The sequence below is a fragment of the Typopeltis vanoorti genome, chromosome 11, assembly GCF_054136105.1.
Source record: "Typopeltis vanoorti isolate ZY-2024b chromosome 11, IOZ_Tvanoo_1.0, whole genome shotgun sequence".
Classification (NCBI taxonomy): domain Eukaryota; kingdom Metazoa; phylum Arthropoda; class Arachnida; order Uropygi; family Thelyphonidae; genus Typopeltis; species Typopeltis vanoorti.
Window position 1 is genome coordinate 71,186,679 of NC_143559.1, and position 14,020 is coordinate 71,200,698.

A 14,020-nucleotide genomic window follows, 5' to 3' on the forward strand; every position below is an offset into this window, starting at 1 on the left:
TGATCAGAAGATATGTGGGAATGAGATGATGCGTCTTCAAAATTCTGCCAATCAGTTCTGAGATGCCAGAAATATAAAGGATTTGAACCCTCTGGTCTGTTAAAGAATCCTGAGGTGTTGGAACATAGGAGTCAATTATCTGCTGGATTTGATTAGGGTTGTAACCATTAAATTCCATTAATGCTTTGATAGTGAAAAGTTCTTGTAGTAAGCTTGAGGGAGAAGAGCACATTTCGTGTGGTCTATTAATTAGACTTGATAACACCAATTTTTTTGAAGAGGTGTGATGAGCAGGCTTTGATGAATGTATCTGCCAGTAAAGGTAGGTTTTCAATAAACACTAGTTGATAAATTACCAGAGTCTGTGCGTGTAAGAAGGATGTCCAAGAATGGTAACCTACTAGCCTTTTCTTTTTCCATGGTGAACTGAATGCATGGGTGAAGGCTATTGATCTGTTGTAGAAAAGTAGTAAGTTCCTCTTCAGAATGTGGCCAAATAGCAAAGACATCATCAACATAACTAAACCAAAGAGAGGGTAGGGGATGAATGGATGAAAACATGGTGTCTTCCAGATGGTTCAAAAAATAGTTTGCCCAAGGTGGAGACAGAGGGATACCCATTGCAGTACCTTCAACTTGTTTATAGACCTTGTTTTTCCAGCTGAAATATCTTGAATGTATAACAAATTCAAAAATCTTTGAATATTGGGAGGGTAATCATCATATAGTAAGTTAACAGTGTCAGATAATGGAATATTGGTAAAGAGGGAAACAATATCAAAGCTGATAGCTTTGAAACTGTCAAAACAATACCAAAGCTGTCAGCATTGATATTGTTTCTCTCTTTACCAATATTCCATTATCTGACACTGTTAATTTACTATATGATGATTATCCTCCTGATTGTCTCTCTCTCCCAAAAGTTTGGGAGATTCTTATCTCATGTAATCATCAAAAAAATAGTTTTTAAGAATAATTTTAACAATATTCTTTATTATTAATTTATAGATTAATTTCTAGCACGCGGCAACAGTTTTTAATTGGTAATCCACCGACTGTTATGTACTTTGTATTTCATTCCTTTGAATTGCTTGTTGTCTACCCTGATGATGTACTGTTAATTTCAGTATGAAATATCTGTACTTTTAATTCGTTAAAGTTAATTACGGTGGTTATTGTGCAATTTATTATTTATAGTTATGCCACAGGTAAAGATTTGCTTTAAACCAGTATGAATACAGTTTGATTGACTAAATCTCATATTCCTTGAATTGCTCAAAAGGATACTTACTAACGGGGTGCACCATGAGAAGGTGAGGATAGAATTAGATATTAGGTTAGAAGTTCCAGTCAGATCTTGCCATTCCTTAAAAGGCTATGTGATGATATCCTTCCACTTACCTACCTAGCCTTGATCTCTTAAGTTGCCCTTGCAGTAAAATATCAAGAAGTTAATAGTTAGGAGGATTAATGAGCCTTAAACCCAAAACAAATTATTGCACAGTGTATGCATGCATCAAATGACCAAATATAAATTTTGTTTTGTAGTCTTATAATTGTTTACCTACAACAGTTTTTTCAGTTTGCATATACTTCCATTTTTTCAGAAACTGCAATATCTGTGACAAATTCATGGTAGTTAGTCCTCTGTCTAATGCTAGGACTTATGAAAAATTCCAGTGAATATGCCAGAAGTTTGTGAAACTTAGATTAATTTTCTTGAATTATATACTTGCAAACATTTTGTTTTATTTCATTTTGCCTGATTGTACTACTAGAGATGGTCTGATTAAAACCAAAATTAAAATGACAAATTTTTAATATCCTAAATGCCAGATTTCATTAAATTTCATCCAGTGAGTTCAGAATTAATACTCGGTTCAGATTATTCAGTAAATATGATCTACTTGAAACCAAAATATGAACCATATGGTCGTATTATACTCTACATCCTGAATACCAATTTTATTACTGGTATTCAAGATGTAGACTACAATATGACCATGTGGCTAAAGTTTGCAACCTAATATTTTTTTTTCTTTCATTTCAGAAGGTAAGGAGGAATTAGAAATACTGCGAAGTCCTTGTATCCATCCTGCAACAAAAAAATTGTGGAAGTATGGAATTAAGGAATATTCAGTTATGTAAGTTTCCTGCAAAATGTAAAGTTCTTAGCTTTTATTATTATTTTTTTTTTAATCCCTCCCATCCATTAATTACTAACTTTTGTTAGTATGGTATTTCAAAATTTCCAAACTAAACGGGTATCTAGAACATAGTCATCATTACAAGGCCAAGTCACTCCAGAAGTATTTGGTTTCACACTGTTGTGGATAAAGAAAATTGTGAAAATGATTAATATTAACTAAAATAAATTAATACCTCCAGTATTTTGGCAAAGTTAAATTGACATCATCAGGGAACAAAATTTAATAAGATATGTGCATGCAGGCACTGCACTAAATAATGAAGATATGTAACTGAGAACAGGTGAGAGCCTCCCAAATTTAGGGCAGTTTCATGCAGCTAAATTTGTTGAGGATATAGTAGTTTCTTAAGACAGAAGCAGGTTCATATTTATATTTGTTGTGATGGAGTAAAGTCTTTCTTTCAGCATATTCTGTGGTGGGCATCCAAAGCATGATCACCATGTCCTGGATGGCTGTAGTCATAGAAATAAATATAATGATCAGCGGTTCTGATGTTGGCTATCTACGAGGTCTGACAAAAAAAAACAAGACTAACCCTATAGAGGGGAGAGACAAAAAGATGGTTATAGAGCATGTTCTAACCTGTCACCATGAGACAAGGCTCAACTCCATTGCTTTACTCGGTATGAGTGGTACGAGTTTCTTCACAGAAGAAACTCCAACACATTTGGATGATCTTTTTGAGACTAGTGAGGAGAACTCACCTGAAATGCTGTGGGAAAGGGTCAAGATTATAATAGCGGATACTGCCAAGAAGAATGTAAAATTAGAAGACTGAGAGACCCATGGATATCAGATTTACATGGGATCTGACGAAAGGAGCAGATGGAGAAGAAAAAAGAGACACAAGAAAACAGAAGAATATAAAAGATTACATAGAGAAGTGGGAAAAGCCATCAGACAGGAAAGGAAACTTTTTATGCCAGTAAGTGTGAAGAGAGAAAATTCCAGATGATGAGGCACAGTTGTAAAGGGATGTTTCATTTAGTTTGTAACCTAAAGCGCAAGTTTAAGCCCAAATTGAGTGTCATCAACAGGAATGGAGCACAGTACTAACAGAAGAACTGGAAATCAAAAACAGATGGGAAAGAGTACTGTGAGGAATTGTACAGCAGAGAGGATAAAGAAAATTTGGAGGTGTCCTCTTACCAAGAAAATTTTGATTTGGAACTTCCTTCACTTAGCCATGAGATTGAAGGAGCAATTTTAAACTGCTTAACAACAATAATGCCTCAGGTGCAGATGGAATCCCAACTGAGTTAAGGTCATGGGATGGAGGGATAAGTGTTTCATAGATTGAATACAATGATATGGTAGACAGGATCATGGCCTAGAGACCGAAAGAAGTTGGTTTTTATACCACTACATAAGAAGGGAGATATGAAGGATTGCAAGAACTGTAGAACTATTAGTTTAATATCTCATACAAGTAAGATTTTATTAAAGATCATCATAAATAGGATTGAGTTTAAAGTTGAGGCAGAGATGTCTGAGGAACAAGCAAGTTTTAGGAAAAGGTACTAGAGATCAGATCAGATCCTTTGACAGATTATTGAAAATTGTAAAGAATTTGGTCTCCCTATGCTATTGTGTTTCATAGGCTACTCCAAAGCTTTTGACTCTTAAGAATGTGAAATTGTTGAAAGTAATGAAATTAGTGGGATTGCCTCAACACATTATCAGGTTGATAACTAACTTGTACAGTGAGCAAAAAGCTATGGTAAGAACAGGTGTTGGATTAATGGATTGGCTTCAAGTCGGCAAGTATGCCTACTTTCTCCTCACTTGTTTAGTATCTGTGCTGAGAATGTCATGAATGAAGTATTGGATAAGCTTAAGACAGAAATTAGGATAGGTGGGAGATTGATCAATAATCTGAGATATGCTGATAATGCAGTACTCCTTTGTAATGACATGGAAGAACTAGAATGAATCCTTAACTAAATTAATAAGATTAGTAAGAACAGAGGACTTCAACTCAATCCTAGCAAGACAAAGATTGTGGTTCTCAAAGGAAATATAGACAGGAAAGCTTCTGTGAAATGTTTACCTTAACAGAGAAAGAATTGAGGAAGCCAGCACATTTTGAATACCTGGGATCTGTTATTAATGTGAAGAATTGCTTTTTAGCAATTCTTCATATTCCGTTTCACATTCCTAGTCTTCTTTCAGAAGGAGACTAGGATTGACTAAAACAACATTCAGAGATTTGTCTAAAATCTAGAAGGATAGATCTTTCTCCACAAGAAAAAGTTGAGGATTCTGGATGCAGCTGTTCTTCCAACAGCAATTTATGGATGTGAGATCTGGAACCTAAAGAAGTCTGATAGGAAAAGCATAGTTGCTTTTTAGATGTGTTACAGAAGGCTGCTGAGGATATGATATACTGAAAGGTGGTCAAATGCATGGGTGCTAGAAAAGATTGGCAGAACTTTATGGCTCCTTAAAGATATTGACAGAAGAAAGCTTGAAATACTTTGGACACATTGAAAGGATGGAAGGAGGACTTCTCAAGCCAGTAATAGAAGGTAAAGTTTCTGAAAAAAGAGGAAGGGATAGACCTTTAACGTGATGGATGGGTGGTGTGTGTCTAGAGTAACTGATCTTAAGAGATTTGACATCTCCAGTAAGGCATACGACTTATATGTTGTTTTATATACAACAAAATGTATATACACTTCAGCAAAAGAAAAACCCTGTATACAAATTGTAATACAGGTATCCCTCAATTAACGCGGTTAATTAATCCCTCGATGATATCAAAATCACGTTAATCAAATATAATAATCAATGGTAAAAATTACAATCGTCCATGATCGATAACTGTATTAATTCATTTTATATGGTAATCTTTTAGGAAAAATAAAAAATGAATGCAACGTAAATGTTTAATAAATACTTATACCTACATTAGTTATGGCAATTTTTTTTATCAAAAGAAGTTATCAAGAGTCGTTTGAACAGTTTTAGATTTTTTTCTTCTTCATCATCATCAAATTCCTGACATGTACCCTCAAGGGATGTACAGGATATGATAGTACTACATGAAAAATTTACATCATTACTAACTTCCTATCTACAATTTTCCTCCAAATCAGTCTGTTACTTGTCAAGACTGCAACATTATGAGATCTTATATTTCTATCATCTAAGGCACTTTGTACTGTATCAATCCACCTATATCTTGGTCTTCCTCTGGGTCGTTTTCCTGCCAACTTGGCAGAAAACACTTGTTTCGCTAATCTTTCCTCGCTCATTCTGTTTAAGTGACCATACCAGCTGAGATTAGCTCTGCTAACGCATTCCTGGATGCTGACAATGTCAAGTTCTTTCCTAATATTCTCGTTTTTAATATGATATTGCCATTGATGCCATCTGTTCACACCTCTAATCTTTCTCTGGACTCTCATATCTGCAGTCTTTAGTCTTTGCTCAAGTGTTTTACTTCTAAACAAGCTCTCAGATCCATAAGTTAAAACTGGTTTGAACACTGTCTTGTATACAGCTAATTTAGTGTTCCGACTAATTTCTCTCTTATTCCACATAAATTTATTCAATTCACTTCCTACCATACCAGTTTTGTTGATTCTGTTGTCTATTTCCATATTTAATTTACCATCTTCACTAAAAATCGCGCCTGAGTAGCTGAAATGTTTTACTTGTTCCACAGGTTCTCCATTCACAACACAGTTGACATTTTCAGCAGTTCTGCCTATTTTCATTGTCTTTGTCTTTTTATTGCTGACCTTCATACCATATCTATTACAACAGTTATTCAATTTAGTCAGGGAATCTTCCAAACTTGTAGCGGATTTATTTAGAAGTATAACATTGTCCGCATAAAGCAAAGAGCTGACATTAAACATCTCCAATTCTGATATCATGTTTAATACCACTTTCCTTCATAATGTGATCCATATAGATAATGTACATCCTTGTCTCACACCAGATTTAACATTAAACCATCTTCCTGTACTTCCTTCAATTCTAGCTGCTGACTTACAGCTCAAATAAAAACTAAGTATTTCTTGATATAATGTCCCATTGACACCATATAACTGTAGCGTGTTGAATAGCTTCTCTCTTGGCACCTTGCCTTTTCCAAATCGACAAAACTTAAATACAGATCTTTGTTATATTCCATTCTTTCTCGACTATATGTCGTAAAGTGAAGATCTGATCCTGAGAGCCTCTGTTTGGCTTAAATCCACCTTGTTCTTCACCACGCTTTTCTTCCACGATTCTTCTCAACCGTTTCTCAAGTATACTTGCATAGATCTTGCCAGGAACACTCAGTACGGAAATACCTCTGTAATTCTCACATTCAGTTTTATTTCTCTTTTTATATATGGATACTAATAGAGCTCTACTCCAATTATCCAGAACTCTGTCCAGGCTTTCTGAACTATGCAGTGCCGCCAATGTAAGACATTTATACCACCATACTTCAGCATTTCCAGTCGAATATCATCTACTCCTGCTGCGTTTCCACATTGCAAGCCTTTGATGGCTTTTTCTACTTCAAGTATGGATATGTATTCCTGACTATATGCCTGTTGAGTGTTTTTTACCACTGTGCTGTCATCGCTGTTTGTTTCATTTAGCAATTTTTCAAAGTAATTACGCACTACTTCAAGGATATCTTTTTCTCCTGTTTTCATGTCACCTTTATCATCTCTAACTCCTTTTACAGCACTCTTTCCTCCATTTCTATGCTTCTTCAACAACCTCCAGAATATTTTGCTACCTTCTTGATATTTATTTTCTATATTCTTGCCAAACTCCTCCGATGACTTTTGTTTAGCTAGTTTTACGCAGTGTTTCGCATTCTTACATTTGTCTCTGTATTCTCTAAGAGCAAAAGCTGACTTATTTGACAGGAACTTTGATATGCTTTCTTCTTTTCCTTCACTGCCTCTTTAACTTCCTGTGTCCACCATGGGATTCTGATTTTTCTATCCTTGCAGATAACCTCACCACATGCCTCTCTGGCTGAATCAATCAGGGTTTTCTTCATGGCTTGCCACTGAATCTCCAAGGTTTGGTCCCTGTTCTCAAACTCTTTCATTTTTTTTTCAATAATCTTTGTGTATTTTAGTCTACAGTTCACATCTGAGAGCTGCTCAACTTTTATTCGATTTAAAACTTTCTTACATGTTATTCTTTTCAATACGAAATTAAATTTCATCCTGCTCAAGACTAAATAGTGACATTCTGTACACTCTGGTGTACTGCACCAGGGTGAAAATATCACTATCAACAATAACATAGTCGATAAGACTTTTCTTATTCCTTGCCTCTTCTCTCCATGTGAATCTCTGCACATTTTTATGTTGGAACATGGTGTTAGTAATAACCAGTCCATTTCCTGAGCAGAAATCCAACAGGTATTTGCCATTATTATTAGCTTGCTCTTTTCTCCAAATTATCCCAAAATATTTTTGTTTGTCTGACAATCATTTCCTACTGTGCTATTTAGATACCCAATAAGGACCAACTTTTCTTTTTTCATTGTGTCAGTTGCTTTTTCTAAAGCATCAAAAAATTCCTCCACTTCTACCTTAGTAGAATCTTCTGTGGGACCATAGGCAGAAATAAGTCTCATTGTCCAATTCCCAATTCTGATATTTGCCCACATCACTCTATTTGAGACTACCTGCCATTCAGGAAGATTAGCCTTGTATTTTGTGTTGAATACTATGGCTACTCCTTTTCCTTGATTGTCATTTCGTGAATATAACATTTTGTATTTATTGCTCAGAAAGATCTCACCAGTTTTTGTCTTTTTTGTTTCAGTCACCACTATTATGTCTATCTGGTACTTATCTAATTCTTCAGTTAGCTCCATTTCTTTGCCATTTAGGCTTCTTATGTTGATAGTACCGATCTTTAACTCTGGTGATGTTGAGTTTTGGTGTGCATTCAGATTTGTTCCAGTAGCTGACTTTTCGCTGTTTACCCTGGTTCCCTGGCGAAAACAACGTGGGCCTTGTTGAACCGGGCGGCATCAAATTTTGTCATGTTGTACCATCATTTTGTATATTTGTTTATGCCAATAAGAATACAATTTGGTCGGCTAAATCCCAAATTGCCAGCCCATCCTCATTCGTTCAGTATCCAGGTAGATACCCAATAGGGTGCACTACAAGAAGGTGAGGACTGGACATTAGGTCAGAAGCCCTGTTCGGTTCTTCGCATTCCTTTAAAGTCTATGTGGAGGTGTCCTCTCAGTATATACAGCTTTGACCCTTAAACACCCCTTAATGTTTTTTTTCCTTATCGGCACAAATTCTACGATAACAAGGAAAATTACTCTCCTGACCTCGGCAAACAGACATTCTTCGATTAACATCTGGATCCATATCCACTTGCTGTTTAAGCGATTCTAAATGGCGAAATATTCCATCAGGTTCTTTGATTGTTATCTCTTTTGGAATTTCATCTTCACATTCCGTTTGTTCGTTGTCTTCATATGTGCGTTGTTCAATTTCAAGATCGTTGTCACTGACATCTTTTGAATTTGAATCCAATAATTCTTTAACATCTTCTGCATCAACACCATCAAAACCAAGGTCTTCACTAATTGCAACGATTTCTTCGACCACTTTGTTCACATAATAAATTTAGTTTAATCCTTTATCCAAGTGTGAGCAAACAAAGTTTGTGCCTGAAAGTATCTTCAGGACTGGGGTAAGGTGGTACAACACCAGGGCAACTCGTTGCAAAGGTGGAGCAAGCTACCAACACTCCTATCTCAGTATCTCTTATAATGCAAAACACATCTCCTTGTGGATATGTCTAATGTTATGCATTAAGGGAAGGGCAACTATCAAGACTAGTTTTGACCTTTATTGAGGTCTCTTCAGTGGGAGCCAGGCCAGGCACGTTAATCAATACTCTTGCCGCATATATCAAGGGATTGCCGCAATTAATTTCGCAGCATTAATCAAATCCTGTGTTAAGCAAGGGATACCTGTACTAAATTTATACAGACATCCAGGGATTAATACAAGTTACCTTTGACTTCTACAATTACACTTATTATTACAGCTAACTACTGCTTGGGCAATGTTGGACAGTGGGATTGCTGCTCATGCTGTTTCAATTTTTTTCCGAAGGGCCACCACTATAACTGGTTTTCTAAGATACAGTACATCCATTAGAGTCCCCCCCCATAGGTAGAAATCCAAGGTGTTAAATCAGGAGAACGTGGGGAAAACTCAACTGTACCTCTTTGTTCTATCCATTGTTTCTGCAAACTCTCATCGAGTTAACGGTGTTAGTGTGGTGGTGTGCCATCTTGTTGGAAGAGAATTTGATCATTCACATAAAGTGCATGAATGGCAGGTAAAAAGGATGTGCATATCATGTCTAGGTACACTTGACCAGTAACAGTACCTTCAAAGAAGCAGAATGGTCTTATTAAACCCCCTAGGTGACAATCTGCACCAGACATTGTCCTGGTAAATTGACTGCCTTGTCCACATTAACACCCAGATTTTTTGGAGTCCACTAAACACAATTATGCCGATTCACTGTTCCATTAAGCTTAAATTGTGCAGACCAAACCATCTTCCTCACAAATTCCTCATCTGCCATTTGTTGAAACTACTCACAATACTGCATTCTTCGATCAGGATCGTCTTCATTCATTGTATGTAATAATCTTGGGATGTAAACTTTCCATTTAGCTGCTATAAGAATGTGCCATATGCTTGCACTGCTAACTCTTGTCTCACATGCACATTGTGTGGTAGACTTCTGTGGCGAGCATGTAAACTGTTCCAACAGCATAGTGTTGTGTCCCAATTTACGATTATTAGGCTTTCAACTATCCTTACATGTGAAACTCTACTTGTCTTTATCCAAATATTATCTATATACGAGATATCACCCAAATACAAATATTCAAGCTTCTTCTCCCCTTAGTGTCCCTAAATATTTATTTTATACTACGCTTTTCAGGACATTTAGTTTAAGATATAAAATTCAAAAACAAGGAGCAATTACCAAAATATGTCTGAGTGTGAAACTAATATGCAGTCGTGATCTTTATCTCGTAACTTAACAAAATCCCCCTCCCCCCCCCGTGTGATTAGGTTCATACGTTGTTACAAGTGGTGCATTGAGCGGCAATCTCAGACAACTGTATTTTCAATGAACAAAAGTTTATTGAACTCTTAAACATGGTACAATTCATTCTTTATCAAATAAAACTCAATTCAATACTAAGATTATATATAATACAAATTTTCACTAGCTAAACACAAGTATTAGGTTAAGATCCTATATAAGAATTGTGATCATATCGCCATAACAGATTCTATACATACAAACATGTATAATTCTAGAACTAGTTGACCTCTTTTGTCTAACCCCTTACTGATCTGATCATGCTATAATTTTGTATTTTTAGGACATATATATTCAGTTACTCTAATTTTCTTACTAAGACAATATGGGTTAAATTTATCCTTTCGTTGAGCTAATACACACTTTTGACCGTTAAAACTCTCTTAAATAAAATACAATGTACATGCATAAATCTCTAGGCACATGAATACTTATTAATGTATAGTAACAAGCTCATTCTCATTTTAGTCTTACATGTACTAAAGTCCTATTATAATTCTCATTAATCCCTTCAACTGTTCAGTAATTGAGCAATGATTACAGTTACATATGATTTGAATTGACACGAGTTTTTTTTTACAGTACCTTTTGACTTGGGTCTTCTACACTGGTCTCTACCCTTTCCAATTGTACATTCCTAGGACGAACTCTTCTATAACTTATCACTCCTAAGTTCCTTTGGCACAAAAATGGGCTTTCACAATCTTTATCTTACATACTTCAATTAAGGACATATAGGATCATCTATTCTATGGCTGTGAAATCAACCATGTGGGCTCTGACTTCTTTATAGATTTTTCCTTCTCTAGTTACAATCACTGGATGATGAAACACACTGACATTATCTTCTTTCTTTTTAACTAAACAGCATCCCTCATTTCTTACAATAGGAACACAGAATCAAAATCCCATACACTTTGTTTCCTTATTGTGTCGGACGGAGAAAACTCCTAACCCGTCACTCAGGAAAACTGCATGAGACCTATAAGAAGACTCGTGAAGAAAACTCTGAGGAAAAAAGCCTCGTTGGGGGGGGGGGGGGGGGTCCTAACCCTTTTATAAGATGACCCCTACCAGCACCTTCTTCAATTTCTTTTCTTCCCCCTTTACTGGAGTCTATTTCACTGACCAGTTAGAATGCCGTTTTTCTGCCAAAACATTATGCGGTCCGTGTGCACGCGACTGACACATGACGAAGTCTCAATTTGGGAATTATGACCTTGAGCTTTGGTTTTTGTTTAAGCTAACCTCTGTCCTCTGTACTAAATTAATCCCCTTTCCAAAATTTTCTAAGAATTAACTCGAATCTTTAATCTCTTATTTCAAGTGTAAAAACTAGCCTCTCACATACAAAATCCTATGACTAATCTTCTTTGCTTTACTTAACCTTATTTTATCATATCACAACTGTAATAAAATTCTCTTCTTTTTTTTTTTTTATTTAGTTCAACAAACAATTTCAGCTATATTTTTCACTTGGATGCAAGCATATTTTTCTTTCTTTTAATTTTTTGTATTCGTTACTTTCAAGGGCTCTTAATGATATCTATCTGCTTAGGAACAAGCTTGCTTACTTAGTTATCTATACAGGGTTTTTATTTCTTCTCTTGTTACATCATGATAACTGAAATTTTCACATTCTTAAGTTATCAGGGTGTAACAATAGCTGAGGAAGTAGGACTTGTTGCTGTGCAAGGCCTTCCAGATCTTCCCTTGCGCACATCTCACACGATACTATGGGTCTCAAACTTATCACGAACATGTGCCATTGTCAGGCGTGTTGGAGGTTGTTGTTGCAAATTCGTGCCTCCATTGCTGTTGAACTTTCAACAACATTCTCAAATTTGAATACCACTTTAAAATGGACTTGCGTTCCTCGAACAACAATCGTGCCTCTGCCATTTTGTTTGTTTGACTGTCCTACAGTCACATGTTGATGCTAGTATTCATGTGAGTAATCACATCTTTTAAGAGATCATATTACACATTGCTACCATACTTCGATTTAACTTCAAAAAAGTCCATAGATGACATCTGTTAAAGTGTGTATACATTTTTTTGGCAGACTCTGTATAACTTTCCATTTCTTTTATTTCCCAAGAATTCTTTGTCTTCTGATTGGTATGTCATTTGCTACAAAAATCAGTTTTGCTATTTTGGAGGTTTCAATAGTAAAAATGTTTGTAATAGCATGCTTAAAATTGCATTGGTTCCATTGGACTTAGGCTGGGAGTTTTTTGTAGTTCATTATAGTGGTGTTCGGTATAGTGTGCGTCTAATCTGTATTTTTCTAGGATCCTTGAAATAGGTTCAGATTCCAGTGGTGTAGGGGGATTGGAATTCTACAACTATCTTAGAAACAGGCTTGTGTATCTACAATATGCCGGATCTTCTTTTTGATGAAGGCATTCTGCTGCATAACTCTTTGGATATTATAAAGTAGTTTAAGATAAGAGACGATGTCCTCTGTTAGGAAGAGTTTTGATAGTGCCTTTTTTTTTTTTTTTTTTTGAGTTGCACAGAAAACCAACTATTATTCAGATTTATGCCAATCATTTTTATATTTAAATAATTTATATTAATGTTAGTTAAATGGTGTTAATTTTTGTTGATGCATTTTTAGGGGCATGAAAAGTGGAAAATATGGCTTTGAAGCTTGTGTTGATCAAACCATGAATTTAGTTAAGGACACTGTGGACAAGCCAAAAGAATTACTAAAACGTGGTATCTATGGTTTATCTTATTACTTTGATAGAGCATCTGACTTAGGAATTATAGGTAAGTTAAATTTATAGTGTTCGTGGTGATAATAAGGCTGAGCAAGCAGATTTAATATGGAAATGTTAAAATGATTTTCCCAATTTTGATATTTGTTTTAATTTTAAGTATTGGCCTAATTAAATCATGTATTGGAGAATTAAAGCTTCTTTTGTATTTTCTATTAATGTTATATGGCAATGGCTTGTGATGAAACCAAGCTTACTTTGGATTATAAGACTGTGTCAAAGGGGTGCTTAAGGGTCAAAGCTGTATAACTGAGAGGAGACCTCCACATAGCCTTTAAAGGAATGCGGAGACCCGACCAGGGCTTCTGACCTAATGTCCAATTCTCACCTTCTCGTGGTGCACCTTAGGTATCTACTTGGATACTGAACGAACGAGGATGGGCTGACAATTTGGGATTTAGCTGACCAAATTGTATTCTTATTGGTTAAACCAAAATAAAAAATGATGGTACAGCATGACAAAATTTCATGCTAGCTGGGGCGTCGCCCGGTTAAACAAGCCCCCCCCCCCCATTGTTTTCGCCAGGGAACCAGGGTGAACAGCGAAAAGTCAGCTACTGGAACAAATCTGAAAACAAACCCCAACTCAACATCACCAGAGTTAAAGTTCTTGTATAGAGGCTTAAGTGCTGTGAGGACATTATGTTGGAGGTTTAATGGATTTTTTACAACACTCAGAAAGAATTAAATTAGAATTTAATACTCCTATATTTAATACTCCTATACTCCTATATTTTTAAAAAGATGTCGGGATACAAGAGTGATACTGAAATACGTTAAAATGAAGACCAATTTCCATTCCAAAAAAGCACTCCGTATATATAAATGTGCCAGCCTAGCATTACTACGCGAGCAAATCGCCTCTACTCGTGCCGCCCTCGCAGTGACGAA

At 35.8% G+C, this 14,020-nt stretch overlaps 1 protein-coding gene across 3 annotated transcripts in view; it reads left to right on the forward strand.

The window, feature by feature from the left end:
* The window catches only part of LOC150101716 (ectonucleoside triphosphate diphosphohydrolase 5-like), a 171,750-nt gene that overhangs the window by 118,962 nt on the left and 38,768 nt on the right, over positions 1 to 14,020 (forward strand). For all 3 annotated transcript variants that reach the window (XM_090400547.1, XM_090400545.1, XM_090400546.1), the window contains exons 10-11: positions 2,051 to 2,144; positions 12,967 to 13,121. In XM_090400547.1, coding sequence (XP_090256673.1) covers positions 2,051 to 2,144; positions 12,967 to 13,121 — 249 coding nt within the window. The remainder of the gene's footprint in view (positions 1 to 2,050; positions 2,145 to 12,966; positions 13,122 to 14,020) is intronic.